At 35.8% G+C, this 18,835-nt stretch overlaps 1 protein-coding gene across 11 annotated transcripts in view; it reads left to right on the forward strand.

Annotated features, from left to right (window-relative positions):
* POLA1 (DNA polymerase alpha 1, catalytic subunit) overlaps window positions 1-18,835 on the forward strand; it is a 316,077-nt gene that overhangs the window by 111,765 nt on the left and 185,477 nt on the right. For all 11 annotated transcript variants that reach the window (XM_008989090.5, XM_078363411.1, XM_017968391.4 and 8 more), the window contains 5 exons: window positions 5,158-5,190; window positions 5,961-6,053; window positions 7,553-7,758; window positions 9,854-9,986; window positions 16,744-16,875. In XM_008989090.5, coding sequence (XP_008987338.2) covers window positions 5,158-5,190; window positions 5,961-6,053; window positions 7,553-7,758; window positions 9,854-9,986; window positions 16,744-16,875 — 597 coding nt within the window. The remainder of the gene's footprint in view (window positions 1-5,157; window positions 5,191-5,960; window positions 6,054-7,552; window positions 7,759-9,853; window positions 9,987-16,743; window positions 16,876-18,835) is intronic.

The raw sequence follows: 18,835 nt of genomic DNA on the forward strand, positions 1-18,835 counted from the left end.
TTTTTAAGCTGTGGAAAGCTGATGTTTTCTCTCTATTGTTTAGTACTAGTAAGTACTGTTTTGGTCTGTAATAGTATCTAAAAACATTTCATAACCCTTGAATGCATTGCAAAACAACAGTATTCTATTTTAACCAAATACAAAGACCCAGGTATTATCCTGAACTTATTAGGAGAACCTACAAATACACATCTCAGTAGTCGTTGGTCTCAGGTTGCTGCTGTTGTTAACGTTGGCACAAAAAAACATTATCTTTCTGCTTAGTAAACAATATTGTGGGTATATTCGTGAAGAAGTTATTTTCTTTAGAAAACAAATTTTGATACACATCTGAATTTGCTTTCTAGTTCTCACTATCATTTTCCAGCCTTCAGAATCTCAGACTGGGGTTAAAATTCCTTTTCGTATTATTTTAATTATTGTTCTCCCCACCTCCACCCCTTTCCTGTTTCCCCCTCCTCTTTTCCCCTAACCGCACTGTTCTGCAAAGCCTGCAATGATTGATATGATGGCAGTGCTGTCATTCTTTTTAACCAAAAAAAAGTCATTTTTGTTCTAGTTATTTTAATAGAGTCCCATTAAAGATGTATTGCTGACTGAAATATCGGCATGAAGGGCTCTCACTGAGCTGAGCCCAGGAATTAAGAAGTCAGGAAATCGGCTGCTGCATTGCAAGAGAGCCTTGTGTGACACCGAGTCTCCTGATTGGGGAGATCATTACTGCTATTATGACTCGACTTGCGTAGGAATTTTAAATTCCATCTGAATGTCAGTAATAACCCTCTTAGCAAATTATCCTGAATAAAATCACGAAGGCATTTTATATAATAGGTGTTGAATTACTGGATAGATTTGCTAATTAAATACTCTTTGTTCTGCTGCAGTTGACATTACAGGGTAAGATCTTGAACAATTATTCTCAACAGCTGTACTTTGTTAAGGGAAAAATTAACCACAAAGTTTATTTTTTTACACTTGAAGTTGGCAGATTTTTGAAATGTGCTTGAAAAAATTCCATCATCCAATTGGTAATGAGTAGATAAATATGCAGGTGTTGCTGTGAAATCAGATAACTGCAGACTGCCTTATTAATGAATTTAGCAAGCCTTTATAGCCCTGTTTTCTAGCCGTTGGCACTTATAAAATGATTTTCTGTCAGAATGGGCAGCTTTAATATTAGACTTGTCACTTCAAAGTAAACTTATGAATGGTCATCTTGTAATCATTGTACCTTGTGTCTAGTAGACCTTTTTAGATACATGTGGCTATTTTTAAAAATGTGTTTCTTTAATGGGGAAAATACCTGTAATGTATAAGTTTTTGATTGTTGGCTTCTAGAACATTGATGTGATTTGAGTTTTTGAGTTTGTTTTTTTTTTTAAGAAGGTAGTGGGACATAATGAAAAGAAAATGAAGCATAAAGTCCTTCTAGATCAAGCTCTGGGGCAAAATCTCAGAGCCTGATTTTTCTCATCTGTCAATTGAGACTTATAACATTGTGTACCCCTTAGGATTATTCACTTAACATTCTATAAATATTTATTAACAGCTCCCATGTATCAGACTCTCTGTTAGATATACTAAGAATTTGGTAGCTCTCTGGGTATCTAACAAGTAAGCCCTCCCCAGTGAGCAGTTTGAATTGAGGGCAGCTTTGGAGTGTTTCTGCTCATTAGCACTTGGATAAGCATTGGACTAGAAAGGGCACTGTGATACCCACCATCTGGAACTGCTTAGTGAAGAAGCATGAGTGCTTAGGGGTCAGATTGGTTGTGGGTTATCTTGTATAGAATGGGCTGAAGAGTCGCCAAACTGTGGTGAGGACCTTGAACCTGAGACAGAACATTATAATTAGCTACTGGTAAGGTCCACTGAAAAGTTGGTGAGGTCCACAGAAATCGGTACAACCTCTGTAGAGAGCTATTGGGTATTATTTACTTTTAAAAATTTGAAACATACAACCTTTGACCCAGTATGTCCACTTGTAATTTTTCGTATTATTGGCAAATTTGCAAATTACACATGTATAGGGATTATTTGTTGAAGTACAGTTCTAATGGTAAAGAGTAGAAATAACCTATATGTTCATTAATAAAACACAAGTTAAATAAATTATGTTCTATTTATTCAATGAAGTACTATGTAGTCATTAAAAAAGAATAAGGCAGCTCTTTATGTGTGGATTTGAAATAACCTCTAGGTTAAGTGCTAGGTGAAAAAAGCAGTTGCAGCTTAATCTATTTACCATTTCTGCAAAAAGGACATCCACCAAAAGGTTTCTGCCACCAAAGAGAAATTGTTTTGGTAGCAGTCCTCAGGTTATGCATGGAAATGGTTGTGAGTTGGTGGCGGGATGGAGTAGGGGGTGGATGATAGATCTGAAAGGTGAAGGTTGCCAGTTCACATTGAAAGTACACTCAGGGATGACATAGTAGGTTTGGCTCATGTTATGTAAGAAGAGTAGACGAAATTGGTTATTGAATATGTGGAGTTGTAGTAAAAGGTTGACAAACTGCTCCTGAGGTTTACTGAGGTAACAGCTATACGTTATGGTGTTGTCTATTGTGATGAGGAAAGCTAAGCCTAGCTAGGTGGAAGAGGCAGAGAGTAAAGAGGACTCTTGATAAGTAGTTCTGTTCTCACTATGATTAATTTGCCTTGGATTGATCTCATTATTGCCCTTTCCCTAATGGAATGGTCAAGTATTCTCCCACAGTGTATTTCCCTGTAATTTAAATGTTAAAAAATGAAGACAAAGTTGGGGAGAGTGAATGTTTTTTATAAGTTAGCTGAATTTTAGTGTCTAGTGGAAAAGTAATTGGGATTACTACAGAACCTATCAGTCCCAAACAGTTTTTTGAGTGCCTGTGATATGTGAAATCTGTAGTTAGGCACAAACGTATGGTCTGACCTCCAGGAGCTTCTAGTCTAGTTTGGGGTGGATAGGTGGGAGCTAATAACATAAAGCATCATTCAAGTACTAGTAGAATAATGCAAACACGGATGAGAGGAGAGAGACAGGTATGGACTGGGCCAGTCAACTCATACAAGAAGGATTGTAAAATTTATTGATAGGAAGAGGACTGGGGAAGGAATTCCAGGTAGGGGGCCCGCTGCATGAGTGTAGGCATGAAAAGATGAGTCTGTACACAGTTAACTGTTGGAAGACTGGGGAGATTTATTCTATCCTCCAGCAAGAGGATCTATATAAAAGAATAACAGGTCAGACAAGTGGAACAGTGGTTTAGGTGCAGTTGCAGAATTTGGTCTTGATCTTGTAGGCATCGGAGAGGCATTGAAAACATTTAAGAGATTGGTAATGATATTCAGGGTGAATTAATGAGACCTAAAGCCAGTAGAGATGTGAGCTGGTTCATTCTCAGTGACAACCGCATTGCCATGGAATCAGGCACTTTCCACCTTGCAGCTGGCCCTGTTCAGCATGTTAGCTTGCACCCTAGGTTTGGCCCTTCCTGGTCACAGTGGTAGTTGCCACTGCACCAAGCAGCCCCTCAGTCTAAAAAGGTAGTTCCCCCCGCCCTCTCAAATCAGGAAGGAAAACCTTTCATAGAAGCATTCTACAGGAATTCTTACTTTTAACTGGCTGGGATTCTGTTCACATGCACATGCCTAACTGATCACTGTTTCCAGAATGGAATTACCATGATTATCTTAGGCCAGTGGTCCTTAACCTAGCTTGCAATGTAAGAAAACTGTTGGGGCCAGGTACTGGTTGCTGTTGTAAAATTTTTAAAAAAGATCCTCAAATGATTCCACTGTATAGTCAGTATTAAAACCACTGGCTTAGCCTAATCAGAATTGAATTCACCATCATCCACCACCCCCAGGGCATGAGAAAGGGCTTTCTCGTCTAAGAACATAATATTAATACAATGAACATCTGAACAAAATTGGGAGATAGTAGTAAAGGGGAGAGGGCAATAAAAAATAGAAAGTAATGGGTAGATATAAGATAAAGACAGGATTTACAAAGCTCTGTAATAGGGAAAATAAGGGAAAAAAATGACACCATGAAGCTTGAGCTTAGTTGACAAGGTGGACTATTGAAGTAGGAAAAAGAAGTATAAATTAAGTAAATCCTTATCTGGTTTATTAGAAAAGTGACCTCAGCTTTAGACTGATGTTTTGAAAGATAAGTGATAGCAGAGAGGCAATAGCATGGAGTGACTAAGGCCCGATACTCTGGAGTCAGAATGCCTGAGTTCATATCCTTGTTTTGTCATTACTAAGACACTACGTTCTCTGTCTTTTGGAATCTAATAAAAGAGGATATTAACAGTAGCTACCTCTTGGAGATCTAGGGGAATGAAATAAGAAAATTCACAAGGTGTTTCTTGCACAGCATCTAGCACATGTATTTTAAACTCTCTCTCTCTCTCTCTCTCTCTCTCTCTCTCTCTCTCTCTCTCTCTCTCTCTCTCGTCCTAATTACGTCATATTACTATTTTTAAGAGGCTGTTGTTTGTTAAATATGTGTTACTTATCTGGCACAAAATAATTTATATCAGTTTTTATTTCTAGCCACGTTGTGACCTGAATATCTTTGATCTATAACTATATGGGCCTGGGGACAGACCCATCTACGGATATTATCCATGTTTGTCTTCATTCAGTGAATGTTTCTTGAGCCCCACCTTTTTACTGGGTACTGTGGTAGCTCCAGGCAATATAGTGAAGATCTGTCTACTCTCTGTCTTCAATGAATTTAGTCTAGAGAAGAATTTTAAATGTGCTTTTTTTTTTAAACTTTTGAAGATCCTGAATACCTTGAGTAAGAATTGCCAGATTTGAAATGCTTTGTTAAGCTTTTTTTAGGCATGCAGTTCTATTTAAGTATTAGTAATGAGAATAGTTTGCTTTTTTGCCATGTTATAGAGATATTTTATTGGGTGTTTATTAAAGATACATGTTTGTATGTATGCATCCATATCTCTGGGCTAAGAATCAGCATAGAGGCACACTTATTTTTAGATTATATTGATGTTACTTTTTTTTTAAGGGCTGTGTTAGAAAACCTTCAAGAGCTTTAGAAATACATGGAAATGGCAAATCATTGAGTGTTACCTATCTCTATGTGCTTCTATTTATGTCTTTATAATTATGTAATGTATTAATCTTGTCTTTTGTTTTATTTAGATTTTGATGCATACAAAAGAGATGGTACAAAAGGTAATGTTGAGCATTTTCATTGTATAAAACTCTTAAATATCGTAACTGGCAATGTTTTTGTATTCAAGGAAAATTGTAACCCAAACAGATTGGAAATTGCTTCTTAGGCTGCCTAGTTTACATTTATAATCCCTCCTAATGGTTTACAGCTTTTTTCTTTTACCAACACTGATATGATCTAGCCCCTGCTTGAAGCCTATATGTGAGTGTTTCAAGCAAATTAGTAACAGTGCTAATTAGAGTTTATTCCCAGGCCTTTATACTGTATGTGCTCTAGAGTTGTTTGTTATGATTGATTTTTTTTGGCACTCTTCATATTCTACTAAATACTGTTTGCAACTGTATTAAGAATTTAATATGGATTTATGCCTCTGAATTTATAGAATCCATTTTATTTCTGCTTCTTGAATTGCCATGACCACTAAGCATGTGGTACAGTGGATAAATATAGACCCCATATTCTAGTCTTTTATTCTCCTTTTTCTCATTATTTAATTTGGCATTTTGTTTCAGTTGAAACTTAACACAATTCACTTTCCACTCTACTCTCTGTTTTAAGAAAATTTGAGAGATATTCTTGATGTCAGGGTGCTTGCCTTTTTGGTTTATAGGGGCTTAATCGTCAATTGTATACCCTGACAGTATGAATAATAATTAACATAAATGTTTGGAGCCTGTAATTTCTGTAGTATGGAAAATCTTTAGTTTCATTGTATGTAATGGTCATTGTGTTTTTGCTGTTAATCTTTATACTTTTTGCTTTTCATTAGATGAATCTTGAAGTTATTTATGGAGATACAGATTCAATTATGATAAACACCAATAGCACCAATCTGGAAGAAGTATTTAAGTTGGGAAACAAGGTGAGATAATTTTATGAATTTTCTGCTGTACCTACTTTTGTGAATTCTGTTTTTAACATGGAACACTGTAAATTCATGAATGTGCATGTATATTCTTCTGAAAATAATAAACTTGGTTTCTCTCAATTCTTCAGTCTCTTTTATTTTTCTTTGTTTCTTTATTATTTTTTTCTGAGATAGGGTTTCACTCTGTTGTCCAGGCTGGAGTGCAGTGGTGCGATCAGGACTCATTATAGCCTTGACCTCCTGGGCTCAAATGATCCTCCTGCCTCAGCCTCCCAAGTAGCTGGGACCACAGGCACTCGCCACCATGCCCAGCTAATTAAAAAAATTTTTTTTGCAGTGATGTGGTCTCACCATGTTGCCCAGGCTGGTTTTGAACTCCTAGGCTCAAGTAATCCTCCTGCCTTGGCCTCCCAAAGTTCTGGGATTATAGGGATGAGCCACCATGCCCAACCCTCTTGTTTTTAATTTCTATTCCAGCTGTTTGTTTTGAGGGTGAAATTCAAAGGTAATTTTTTTCTTTAAATGGTAGGTAACATTTTCCTTTGAAAACAGTCTGTTGCATATGTTTAAGATGTATTCACATTAGTACTTCCTACATTGTGATTCATATGTCTGGTAGGATTCAGATGCATTTTATACGTAAATACCTACATACATCCATATACACTCACAACTGTAATTTTTACAGGAGTACTTAAAATATATTTATTTGAAAAGACAAGGAGGCATTTTAAAATAATCATTTGTAGCTTCTTAGTAGCAATTCACAATAACAATTCACAGTGTTTTAGAAACACTTGCTATGTTAAGATATTGTCCCAATGAACTAAAACAGAGATATCTTAGAAACTAACAACTTTCTATGGAATATGTGGAATTTGAATGGTAATCTTCACTTGAAAGCAAGCCTGGCATATTGTACTCATACTGGGCCTTGAAAAGTTGTATATTTTCCCTCGAGGCGATGGTCTGTAGGGGACTCTATTTATTTGTTCAGCATGTAGTTGTTTGCCTATAGTCAAGGTGTTAACGGAGGTCTTACACATTATTTTTATAATAAAAGTTTTACTTCTTTATTTCTGACCACATATTTACTTGTTGGACTATTCGCTAACTGAATAGTTCAAAGGCAAGTACTGTACATATGTATTAAGTCTTTACGTTCAACAAGGACTGTTCCATAATTTTCATACATTACCTGTGGCTGATCCATGCAGTCCTGTCTTTTAGTTGCATGGGATGATATATTACTGATATATTGATAAAATGATATGATTATTGTCTCTCTTTTTAAAATCTATTTTTGTTCCTGCAGTTTTCAATGTCTTTGCTTTATACCCAATGTAATATCATGTTACACATAAGCCGAGTAAAATTCCAATATTGTATAACTTCATGTTCTGTTTAGATGAACTCTTGGGAATTTTTAACATGTTTATCTTCTCTTTGTTAGATGTTTGAGAAGCTAATACTAATATTTGAAATTTTCACAGGTAAAAAGTGAAGTGAATAAGTTGTATAAACTGCTTGAAATAGACATTGATGGGATTTTCAAGTCTCTGCTTCTGCTGAAAAAAAAAAAATATGCTGCTCTGGTTGTTGAGCCAACGTCGGACGGGAAATATATCACCAAACAGGAGCTCAAAGGATTAGATATAGTTAGAAGAGATTGGTGTGATCTTGCTAAAGACACTGGAAGGTAAGTTGAGCTTTCGGTTTTGCTGTTCTTGTTTGTCTTGTAAAAATTCAGGTGTGAATGATGTAGAGAATGCTTATGAATCTGCCAAGCACAAGAACACAACTTCTTTGTTATTTTTATTATTATCAACCTAAGAATTATTAAGAATTCTTATTTGGAATGGAATTTTATAGGTAGACTAAAACTTAGAAAAAGCCAAATTTGCTTAGTAAGAAATGCTTGCTATAAGGTACATCTCATGAGTTTTTAACTCTTGGTAAGGATAAACCTTCACACTTCAGATCCTTACAGAGTTGGTTTCGTTGATGTTGGTTTGTTTTGCTTTAATGTTGCTATTAGAAAGTGCCTTGTTTTGTGCTCCTGAATCTTCCTAGATCTTCTTTAGGAACATAATTGTTAAGATTTTCTCATTTTATGGCTTAAAATGTTCTGGGATTCAAAGTGGACCATGGAGTGAGACTTTGTTCCCACCCATATGATTTGCATATAAAAGATTCTTACTAATACCAGGTTAATTTAAGGGCTAGCTCTCAAATCCCGTGTGTACCTGAGAATTAGTAAATGTCATGATTGACCTCCTAGCTTTGCACCTGAGACTGAAGAATGTGATAACAAGACCTGCTTTTTAAAGGATCATATTAATGTATAAACACCCATTTAAAAATGAATTTTTAGACTGGGCATGATGGTGGCTCATGCCTGTAATACCAGCACTTTAGGAGGCCGAAGCAGGCAGATCACTTGAGGTCAGGAGTTTGCGACCAGCCTGGCCAACATGGTGAAATGCTGTCTCTACTAAAAATACAAAAATTAGCTGGGTGTGGTGGCATATGCCTGTAATCCCAGCTACTGGGGCAGCTGAGGCAGGAGGATCACTTGAACCTGGGAGGTGGAGGTTGCATTGAGCCAAGATCGCACCGTTCCACTCCAGCCTGGGTGAAGCAGCGAGACTCTGTCTGAAAAAAAAAAATGAATTTTTAGGTGCTTTATGTACCATCTTTCATATACTCCTATTTTGTGACCATGACTAATTCTGAAAGTAGAAGAATGTTTTTCTTTAAAGCTAAATTTCCAAATCAGTTTTAATATTCTGAATATCAGCATTTAAACTTGTTTTCCAATCTTCCTCTTGCTGTCAAGTTGGGAGATTAAGCAGTTATTGCTGCTGCAAAACTACTCTTGATTAGGCAGAGTTGACCATCTGAGTATAGGTCACTGTGAGCCTTTTATGAAATGTAGTTTGAAATGCTTCATTGCCCCCAAATGTACCCAAAGAAAAAAGTACTTTGTATAGACTGTGGATTAGCATGTTCTCTTCAGCTTTTGTGTTTTCTAAGAAAAGATGCATCATAATAGAAGTAAATTTCTCTGCGTTAGAAATGTATTAGTAATTAAAGCTATACAAATGGTTTTGTCAGGGTTCTTTTTCTGACAAATTATAATGCAGCTGTCAAACCCTCGCTCTGCATTTTCTCAGAAATGGATAAAATATTGGCTTTCTTACTCCTTTCCTTTTACTTTTTCCTTTGGGTCTGGTTTTTAAGGAATAGCATAAGGGAAATAACTGAGCAATAAAATGAAGGTGAAGAAAGAAAAGTTTGAAATCTTTGTTTTTTTAAAAAAAATTTATGTAAAGGGCTTTATATTTCTACTCACCTAGCTCATGGTGGTTCGTCTCAGGTGGAGACGATGTCTAGATATCAGAGGTATGTCTTGGTTCTTTGTGGGGAAAGTGAAATATTTGTCTTCTAAAATTTTAACTTATGGGTAAAATATAACTGTGCATTTTGTAATTGCATAAAAATGTAATGGAACACATACTTTTCTTCATCACATTTTATATAAAATATTAGCTGCCACATAAAAATGATCTGTATGTTTAGGGTCAAACTTGACATTACAAGGCTGGCAAACTTTCAGTACAGTTGTTGTTAAAAAGCAAATAGTAACTCCCTTTTCGACATTAACCCTCATATTAGCTCTTAGTGTAGCTCTTGGCTACATGTTAATGTAATGGCATTTCTCTTCCTTTCTTATTCTTTACTAGTAAAATATGACATTAAAAAATCAACTGCTGTCTTTTTTTTTTTTTCAGCTTTGTGATTGGCCAGATTCTTTCTGATCAAAGCCGCGACATTATAGTAGAAAACATTCAGAAGAGGCTAATAGAAATTGGAGAGAATGTGCTAAATGGCAGTGTCCCAGTGAGCCAGTTTGAAATTAACAAGGTAAATGTGGCATTTATTGTTGAGCCCAGCTGCTGTCGTGTGTTTTTCTCCTCCTTCAGATAGTTGAAGAACCACCTCATCCTTGCAATTGAAATAAATTCTAGCTGGTGATGAAAGCTGCTTAACAACTATCTCACAGATTGAGCACTAGCATACCTCTTCCAGCCACAGGTACAGCCATGTCTGCCAGAGACCTTCTGTCTCTAGTCCTTACTTTAATTCTTGGAAGACTCGTTTCCAGAGGCCCTATGGAGTGATATAGTTTACTTATTGGGGACTGGAGAAAACTACCTTCTTCAGTCCCTTAAGTAATAGTTGTTTGGGGTGTAGGCCTGTAGGCTTATTGTGTGCATGTGTGCATTCATGTATTTGTTTAACTTCGCAGATGGTGATCCTTAGAGGTGCTATAATCGGAAGGCTTTTGGGGACAAAAGTTATTTAGAAACAGTCTTAGTTGTTGAAAATAGGGAAGTGTATTTTTCTTACCTAATTTGAAAAACAGAATCTTGGTTTCCAAAGTGCTGTGTAATAAACAAAATGTTAGGTTAGTTTTTTTTCCTGTTTAAAAGGAGTACCTTTATATATTCAGAAGCTAATTTTGCAAATACCACACTACCCATTTTGTGGTAGATTTCGTTGTCAAAGTGCATACAAAGATTAATGAAAAAGAATCTGATGCTGACACTAAATGGAAGTTTTAGAATGAAGACTCATTCATAATACTCTGCGCTGACGCAATGCCTGTCATTTTTGCACATTTCTGTTCTCTTGAAAACATTTTTATATTGCAGCAATTACAATAAGTTATTTAGAAATATATTTTCATTTAACATCTCCTACATTTTTAGATTACCTTAAAAATCATCAAATTAGTGTATGAATCTTCTGTTTCATGGATACCTCTTTATTTAAATTTGTTGATTATTAAATATTTTCTATTATACATTACTATTGAACATCTTTATTTATTTATCTTTTTGCATTTGGATGAATTATTTTACTTTAGATTCCTTGAAGGAAAATGTTTGAGTCCAGAGATGTGAATATCTGTATAGCTTTTTCAAAATTGCTTTGCGAAAGGATGATACCAATTGATAATAGCAAAATATTCTACTTTCACCACAGTTTTACATGTAGTGGTGATGATATTGAAATAAAACTTTGCTACCATCATGAATATGAAACTGTATTTCACGATTGCATTGAATTTTCATTTCTTTGATTCCTAGAAATGTTTTCTTACAATTTATGTTTATTCTTAGGTAAGTTGTTTCCTGTACCTTGACTATGACATCCTTAATATCACAAAAGAAGACATTGGTTTGTACATTAGAAGGGGACAGTGTTTCTTGCCACTGGCTCTCCACTTTAAGTGATGAAGTTTACACATATTGACATATAATTACTGTGTCATCTGGAAAGTAGTTTTCTTTTAAAGATTTTGTTTTCTTTCTCAAAAATTTATATGAGTAAGAGTTATGACTTAAGTCTTCTTTTGGCCAGTTTTTACATCAGTTCTGCATATTGTATCCTCGATCCTCTCTACCTTTCTAGAAACTTGGGTTTCTATCACAAGGGCTTCCAGCGACGAGTTTGGGAGTCTCAGTCCCAGCATGACTATGTAATTGGCAAAGTAACACTGAGCACATTTCTTTTAGGATAGTGGATCCACACTATGATCCCCTCATATGAATGATGACACAGTATTACTAGTGTGCAAAAAGAAAGTTAGTCACAGATATACTGACAGTGTCTGGGTTCTGATGAATAGTCTGCATTCTTTCAAGTTTTTATTATTGAAATTTCTGGAGTTATGTAAAAGTAGAGAGCATGGTATCATGAATCCCTATGTATCCATCACTCAGCTTCAGTAATTATCAACTTATAGTGACATGTTATTATTACCAATAGCAATAGTAATTAATACTTAGTGTCTAGTATGATAGAGGCTGTGAATAGATGTTTCTGTGGCAGAACTGAAAATGTGACTTACTGCCTTTATATTCTCCATGTCACTTAGCATAGCTGGTGGCAAATAGTAGTTGTTCATTAAGCATTGAAAGAATTCATTTGCTTGTTTAATCATCCATTCAGCAAACATGGAGTACCTCTTATGTACACAATGCTGATTCTGGAATATAAAGTTGAATAAGGAATGTATCATCCATATTTTCAAGATGCTAGTGGTCTATTAAAAGTATTTACTCTTGACCGGGTACAGTGGCTCACAACTGTAATCCCAGCACTTGGAGAGGCCAAGGTGGGCAGATCATGAGGTTAGGAGTTTGAGACTAGCCTGACCAACATAGTGAAACCCTGTCTCTACTAAAAAAATACAAAAATTAGCTGGCCATGGTGGTGTGTGCCTGTAATCCCAGCTACTCAGGAGGCTGAGGCAGGAGAATCACTTGAACCCGGGAGGTGGAGGTTGCAGTGAGCCGAGATCGCGGCACTATACTCCAGCCTGGGTGACAGAGTGAGACTCCATCTCAAAAAAAAAGTATTTATGGTCTGTTGAGAAACATTAAGTTTACCCTGCCCCCATGGCTCCTTTGTGGAGGATACCTTTTAGTTTGTAATTGGTGGTAGGCTAATATACTTGGTATATTCTTGGCACCTACTTGGTATATTCTTGAGTTACATGTATATGTAGAACACCTGTGTATTAATAAGAATTACCTGTCAAAGAGCAAATAAATATGTGGATAAGAATCTGCTTGGAGCCTTCAGCTTGGAAATACTGTCAGCCTCTCAGCTCTCAGGCTCTTGGTTCCCCAATAGATCCACTCTGTTGTTCTATCTGGATATCTGCCTCTCAATACCTTCAGCCCACCTGGGTGGGGGTCTCCTGACCGAGCTGGTTGTCGGTAACTGTTCTGTATTCTTTCTTTTATTTAGTAGAGAAGAATTTCTGCAGTGTGATATAAGTACAGTAAATTCTGATGAAAGGGCTATCTTTATTATACTTATAGCTCTGTATCTATTTACAGTAAGCTATTCATGTGTTAAAGGTGATATATCCTGATAATCTTTAACATTTGTCTAAATACTTGCACTATTTAAAACTTGTGAGCAGTTCAGTTTCGACATTTTACTGCTTCCAAAAGAGAGTGGACTGGCAGAGTCTATGTATGTGACTGGTTATGCATGGTCTCATGATGAGATTTTTTTTTTTTTTTTTTTTGGTGATGCTGGTAGGACTTGAAAATGACAGGTTAGATTAGGGTGGAGACATGCATGAAGTGATGGGATTTACCTTTAGAGATTTTAGCCCTTGTTGCCAAAAGCAACGGAAAAACAGCATGTGTGATTTTGCTGAACTACTGCAATCTTAGCTTAAATATATTTCACAAAGTAACACAAAATACTTCACAGCTGATTTTTATAGCTCTGGCTAACTTGAGCCTAAACCACCAGGAAGCGTTTTTTTTTTTTTAAATGAAGCCTTCTAAAACTAGCTTGTAAAGTCCCCAAATAGCCTCCATCTAATAATTGGAAAGTATGTCAGCTGAAATTTAGAATTTTTTAACATTGCGCTGAAGAATAATCCATTGAAGAAGATAACAGATTCCTTAAGTGCCATTAAATCAGTTAAGATTTCTATACTGTATTGCTTGTCCAGGTCAATCAGAACTTCACATATTCCAAGTTTGAGGAGATTCAAATACTTGGAGAGTTTCTTAGGTACTTTCCTACAATGAGTATAGAATTTAGTAAGTTTATGTAACTTGGGCATGTGCAGCCATGTTTGAGGATCTGCTTTATTCTTCTATGTCAGTTCTCAGATTTCTTGGTCTTAGGGCACCTTTATGTTCTTAAAATAATTGAAGACCCCGGCCAGGCATGGTGGCTCGCGCCTGTAATCCAAGCACTTTGGAGGCCAAGACGGGCGGATCACCTGAGGTCGGGAGTTCAAGACCAGCCTGACCAATGTGGTGAAACCCCGTCTTAAAAAAAAAATAATAATAATAATCGAAGACCCCAAGAGCTCTTGTTGATGTAGCTTATCCTGATATTTAGTATGTTTGAAATTTAAAAGCATTTGTTAATTTATTTAAAAATAGCATTAAGCTCTTTATAGAATTATAAAAAAATAGCATTTCTTTCTATGAAAAATAACTATATATTTTAAAACAAAGAAAAATTTAGCATGAGGAGTGGTATCATTTTACAGTTTTGCACATCTCTTTAATGTCTAGCTCAGTAGAAGACATCTGGGTTTTCATTTCTGCTTCTGCATACTTATTGTGATAAGTGGTTTTGGATGAAGTATAGGAAGAAATTCAGTTTAACCCAAACATGTAGTTAGAAAAAGGAGAAGTAGTTTAGTAATTTTTTTCTCATAGTTGTAAGTATTCTTCTTTGATCCTACACCAGAACTCTGTAGATGATATTTTCTTAAAGTTTGTTTGTAATGTGGAATCTGAAACTGTATCAATGAACTTTTTGTGCTTATATTAAAATCTATTGATCTATGTTGTACTTTGAAAGAATATTTAACCCATTTGTGGCATGAATTGACCATTTGTTAAATGTTGCTTCCCTGAATAATACAGATCCTCCAAAATAGACACATTTGATGTACACTATCAAAAATTATATTTAAAAATATTCCTACTAATATTGGAAAAATCTTTAAGCATTGGGAAGCTGTCAGGCTCACAGAAGTAGAAACAAGTTTCCTAAAATTCTAATTTGCACTTGAAAGCTTGAATTTTATCTTTGACAGGTTTTTTTGCCTTGAAGTGGCAGGCTCACTTCTTTTTTGAGAAATTTTCTGCCAGATACCCAAGTAAGAATAACAGTAGTTTGCCCATAATTCTTCCAAGTAAAAATTATATTCTGTGAAAAAGACAGCTAGTTTAGCTTGCAACTCAAACAGTTGCACAAATGCTTTTCCTTAAGCAATCTTTGTTTTTCAGATATGCCTCATGTGTACTTTCTGTTTTATCACACAAAATAGTAGACTTTTCTTTTTTATTTTACTTTAAGTTCTGGGATACATGCGTTGAATGTGCAGGTTAGTTACATAGGTAAACATGTGCTGTGGTGGTTTGCTGCACCTATCAATCCATATCTAGGTTTTAAGCCCAGTATACATTAGGTGTTTGTCCTAATGCTCTTCCTCGCCTTTCCTTCCACCCCCCAGCAGGCCCCAGTGTGTGATATTTTCCTCCCTGTGTCCATGTATTCTCATTGTCAACTCCCACTTATGAGTGGAACATGTGGTGTTTGGTTTTCTGTTCCTGTGTTAGTTTGCTGAGGATGTCCAGCTTCATCCATGTCCCTTCAAAAGACATGAACTCACTCCTTTTTATGGCTGCTTAGTATTCCATGGTGTATATGTGCTACATTTTCTTTATCCAATCTGTTATTGATGGGCATTTGGTTTGGTTCCGAGTCTTTGCTATTGAGAGCTTTAAAAATTATTCTTACTACTTTGTCAAGGACATTCTTAAGTGAAAGTATGTTTTTAACTATGCATGGTGTTGAAGAATACAGTGACTCTTAGTACTGTTTGGTGTTACCGTCCTGATTCATGTTTAGAAGGCACCAGCAATTTTGCCCACCATTGCTCCTGTGTCATCAGTACAGATAGTATCGTTATGAAAATAGTTTTGATTTTAGGACTCCATGGAAGGATATCAGGAACCCCAGGCCTCTGTAGTCCACACTTTGAGAACAGGTGAGCTCATCAAGCAGTACCTTGATCCCCTTTCTTTCTCTGTCTTTTGAAACCCACCCCTTCCAGGGTTAGGTATCCCCCTCCTTTTCTTTATGCATATTGAGTTCCATTCTAATAGAATGCATTTTTTTCTCACCCTTTGCCTTTTTGTTTGTTTCTCTGCCTAGAATATTCTTGTCCCTGTTACCTTTTCTTAAAATCTTATTTTTCCTTCTAGTGCCAGCTTAAGATTTTTTTCTTCCATGATTTCTGCTCTCAGGTGGAAATCATTCTACCTTTCTAAGTTCTCTTCACACTTCATTCACATCTCCTTTATGGCACATATAGCTTATTTTAGAGGGTTTTTTTTTTTTTGGAGGGGAGGTGGAGGGTAGAGTCTTCCACTAAAAGCAGATGACTGTGTCTTGTTCATCCTGTGGTACTTTATAAGACTTGAACAGATTATTCTGTGAATTATTACAGATGGAGTGAAATAATTTATTCAGCAAATATTTGGCTGCTACTGTACATCAAGCATCATTAGAAACACTGTGCATATAGTTGTGAGCAAGGCTGACATTGTTCCTGTTCTCGTGGTAGTTACTTTCTGTTACAAACGCATTCTACCTTTGTAGATGTTAATTGACAGCATGAGTAAGTTCAGTGATTTCTAGTGCCTTTGGGATTTATTTAGAGGAGCCTTTGAGAAACAATCATTAAGTCAGAGTAGCCATTATTCATCAGTCCCAACTAATCAGTTAACTCAGTGAGAGAATTGCAAACATTAAGGCTGCATATAACAGTGAATTTATAGTTTTAACTTTCTATATCCAAGTATCATGTGACATGGCCCATTAACTTACATTTCTTTTTTATTGGGGTTACATCTGGTTATGTTAGTTTTTGAACAAAGGAGAGAGGAGCCTTGAAGATGGGATGTTTAAAGATTCTGTAGCAGTATTTTCTACATACAGCTCTGTCATTTTTTGTATTTATGTGACTAATATGATTCTAGCAAAGATGTTTTTAGTGTATATCTGTGTGAGAAGGGTTTTATTTTAAGGCTTTGGACATTTTTGTTCCCTCTTTTAGGCATTGACAAAGGATCCCCAGGATTACCCTGATAAAAAAAGCCTACCTCATGTACATGTTGCCCTCTGGATAAATTCTCAAGGAGGCAGAAAGGTGAAAGCTGGAGATACTGTGTCATATGTCATCTGTCAGGTAAACTATTGACATTCATAAGACTCTGATGCCTCTTAAGAACTGGAAGTAAAATCCAGATTGCCAATGTCTTATTTAGAATTCTTCCCAATAATTAACTGTGAAGTCTGGTTAGTTTTATAGCATTTAAAAAACATTAGTTAGAGGTGTAGCATATATCATTAGGACTTTCATAAAACATTTATGACACGTTTATAACAGTAGCTACTCTTTTAACCCTAAATTAACTTTAATGCAAATGTAAGTTTCATCACATGTTCAGCAGTAGTCCTCCTTTATCATTCCTTTTGCAGCAGTTCCCATTATAAATATCAGTGGAGTAATAAAAGAATAAATATCATTTTCCTAGCAAATGTTCAAATAATTATGTTAAAAAATTTGGAGTACATGATTATATGGAGAAGTTGAGAGATTCTATAAACATACCCTATGAGGAAAATACACAGTTCAACAAGTTTTGGTGTATTTTTTTTCCCTTCCTTCGAGTGCAGAGGGCCCACCTCCTTACCCTTCTCCCTGTTTCACAAGGCACCTCTAGGCCTTCTGGAATACAGTTTTAAACCACTACCGGTTCTTTTGATAATAGCATGCCTACAATGGGTGAGGAGAGAGAGTAAGAGAGAAGAGCAGTTTTTTGACTTTCGAAGCCCTTAACTCCAATTTTAGCAAAGGAGAGGTCTCATCCCTTCTCTCTGTAAAAATAACTCAGGTTCATAGCATTTATCCAAATTCTTTCAAATTACTGTGGTATAGGCTACTTAACACAAGGTATAATTTATCAGAATAAGACTGTTTTTTAAAAAAATTAAGAATTTTATCCTAATTGTTATTGCATTATGTTGTTAGAGCAAAAAATTTTTTTACATAAATCTAAAAATTAGTTGCAATATGATTGATATTTGTCAAACCACAATCAGTATGTTTTTAAATCAGAGTCTTTTGAAAATTTGAAAGTAGTCTGCTGATATCTGCTATATGCTTCGGATGATGTACATAACAAATGATTTGAGTACATGGACAGGAATCAGCACTTGACTCTGTCTCCCCCCTAGGGTTACCCTTGATTAAGAACTGTTACAGAAAGCCAATTCCTGCAGGAAAATATTTCCATAAATGTCTGACTTGCTCAAGCCCTTAATGTGCTTTGCATATTGCCTCTGACAAGTCTTATCTCAAAAAAACAATTTTCATATTATGCAAATAGAGATTTTGGTAAATAGGCTAGGTTTTTTTTTTTTACTTAACGTCTTCACATACATGGAAAAGCTCTTAGATTGGTAATGACAAGAACAGATGGCAGCATACAAGTTTGAAAAATTATATAGGTTCAGTGAAATAGCATCTAATAATGAAATCAAGCCACAATTATGTTTTGGCTAAACCTGCAATGAAGATTTACGGTAATTTATAAAATAGGATGATCATTGTATTGAAAAGTCAGTTTTGTGTTCCTTGATATCTGAATGTTAGGTCTTATGGTTTCTTTTTCTCAGGTCTTACTAATATACACAGGCTCAAAATGCGATTGCTAATGTATCACAGTACATCCAATTTTATGCTTTTAGCATTTTTCATCCATTGGTTTGGGTCTTATTTGCTTTTTAAAAGTATGATTCATTCTTGTTTTTATTAACTTATTCTTCTTAACATATCCCAAGAAAACCTATAGGACTTTATTTGCCTCTGTACCCTACCCATGGGACATGCCCCCTTTCAACCTGTTTGCCTCTGTACCTTTATTTGCCTCTGTACCCTACCCATGGGACATGCCTTCTTTCAACCTGTTTGCTAGCCAAATCTGCCTACCTTTTTTGCTTTTAAGCACTCAGATTATTCTGTGTTTCATAACACAACCATAGTTTTAGAATATGCTTTTGAAAATGAATCATGACACTTTTTTTTTTTTTTTGAGATGGAGTCTCGCTCTGTTGCCCAGGTTGGAGTGCAGTGGTGCCATCTC

This window comes from Callithrix jacchus, chromosome X, assembly GCF_049354715.1.
Source record: "Callithrix jacchus isolate 240 chromosome X, calJac240_pri, whole genome shotgun sequence".
NCBI lineage: Eukaryota > Metazoa > Chordata > Mammalia > Primates > Cebidae > Callithrix > Callithrix jacchus.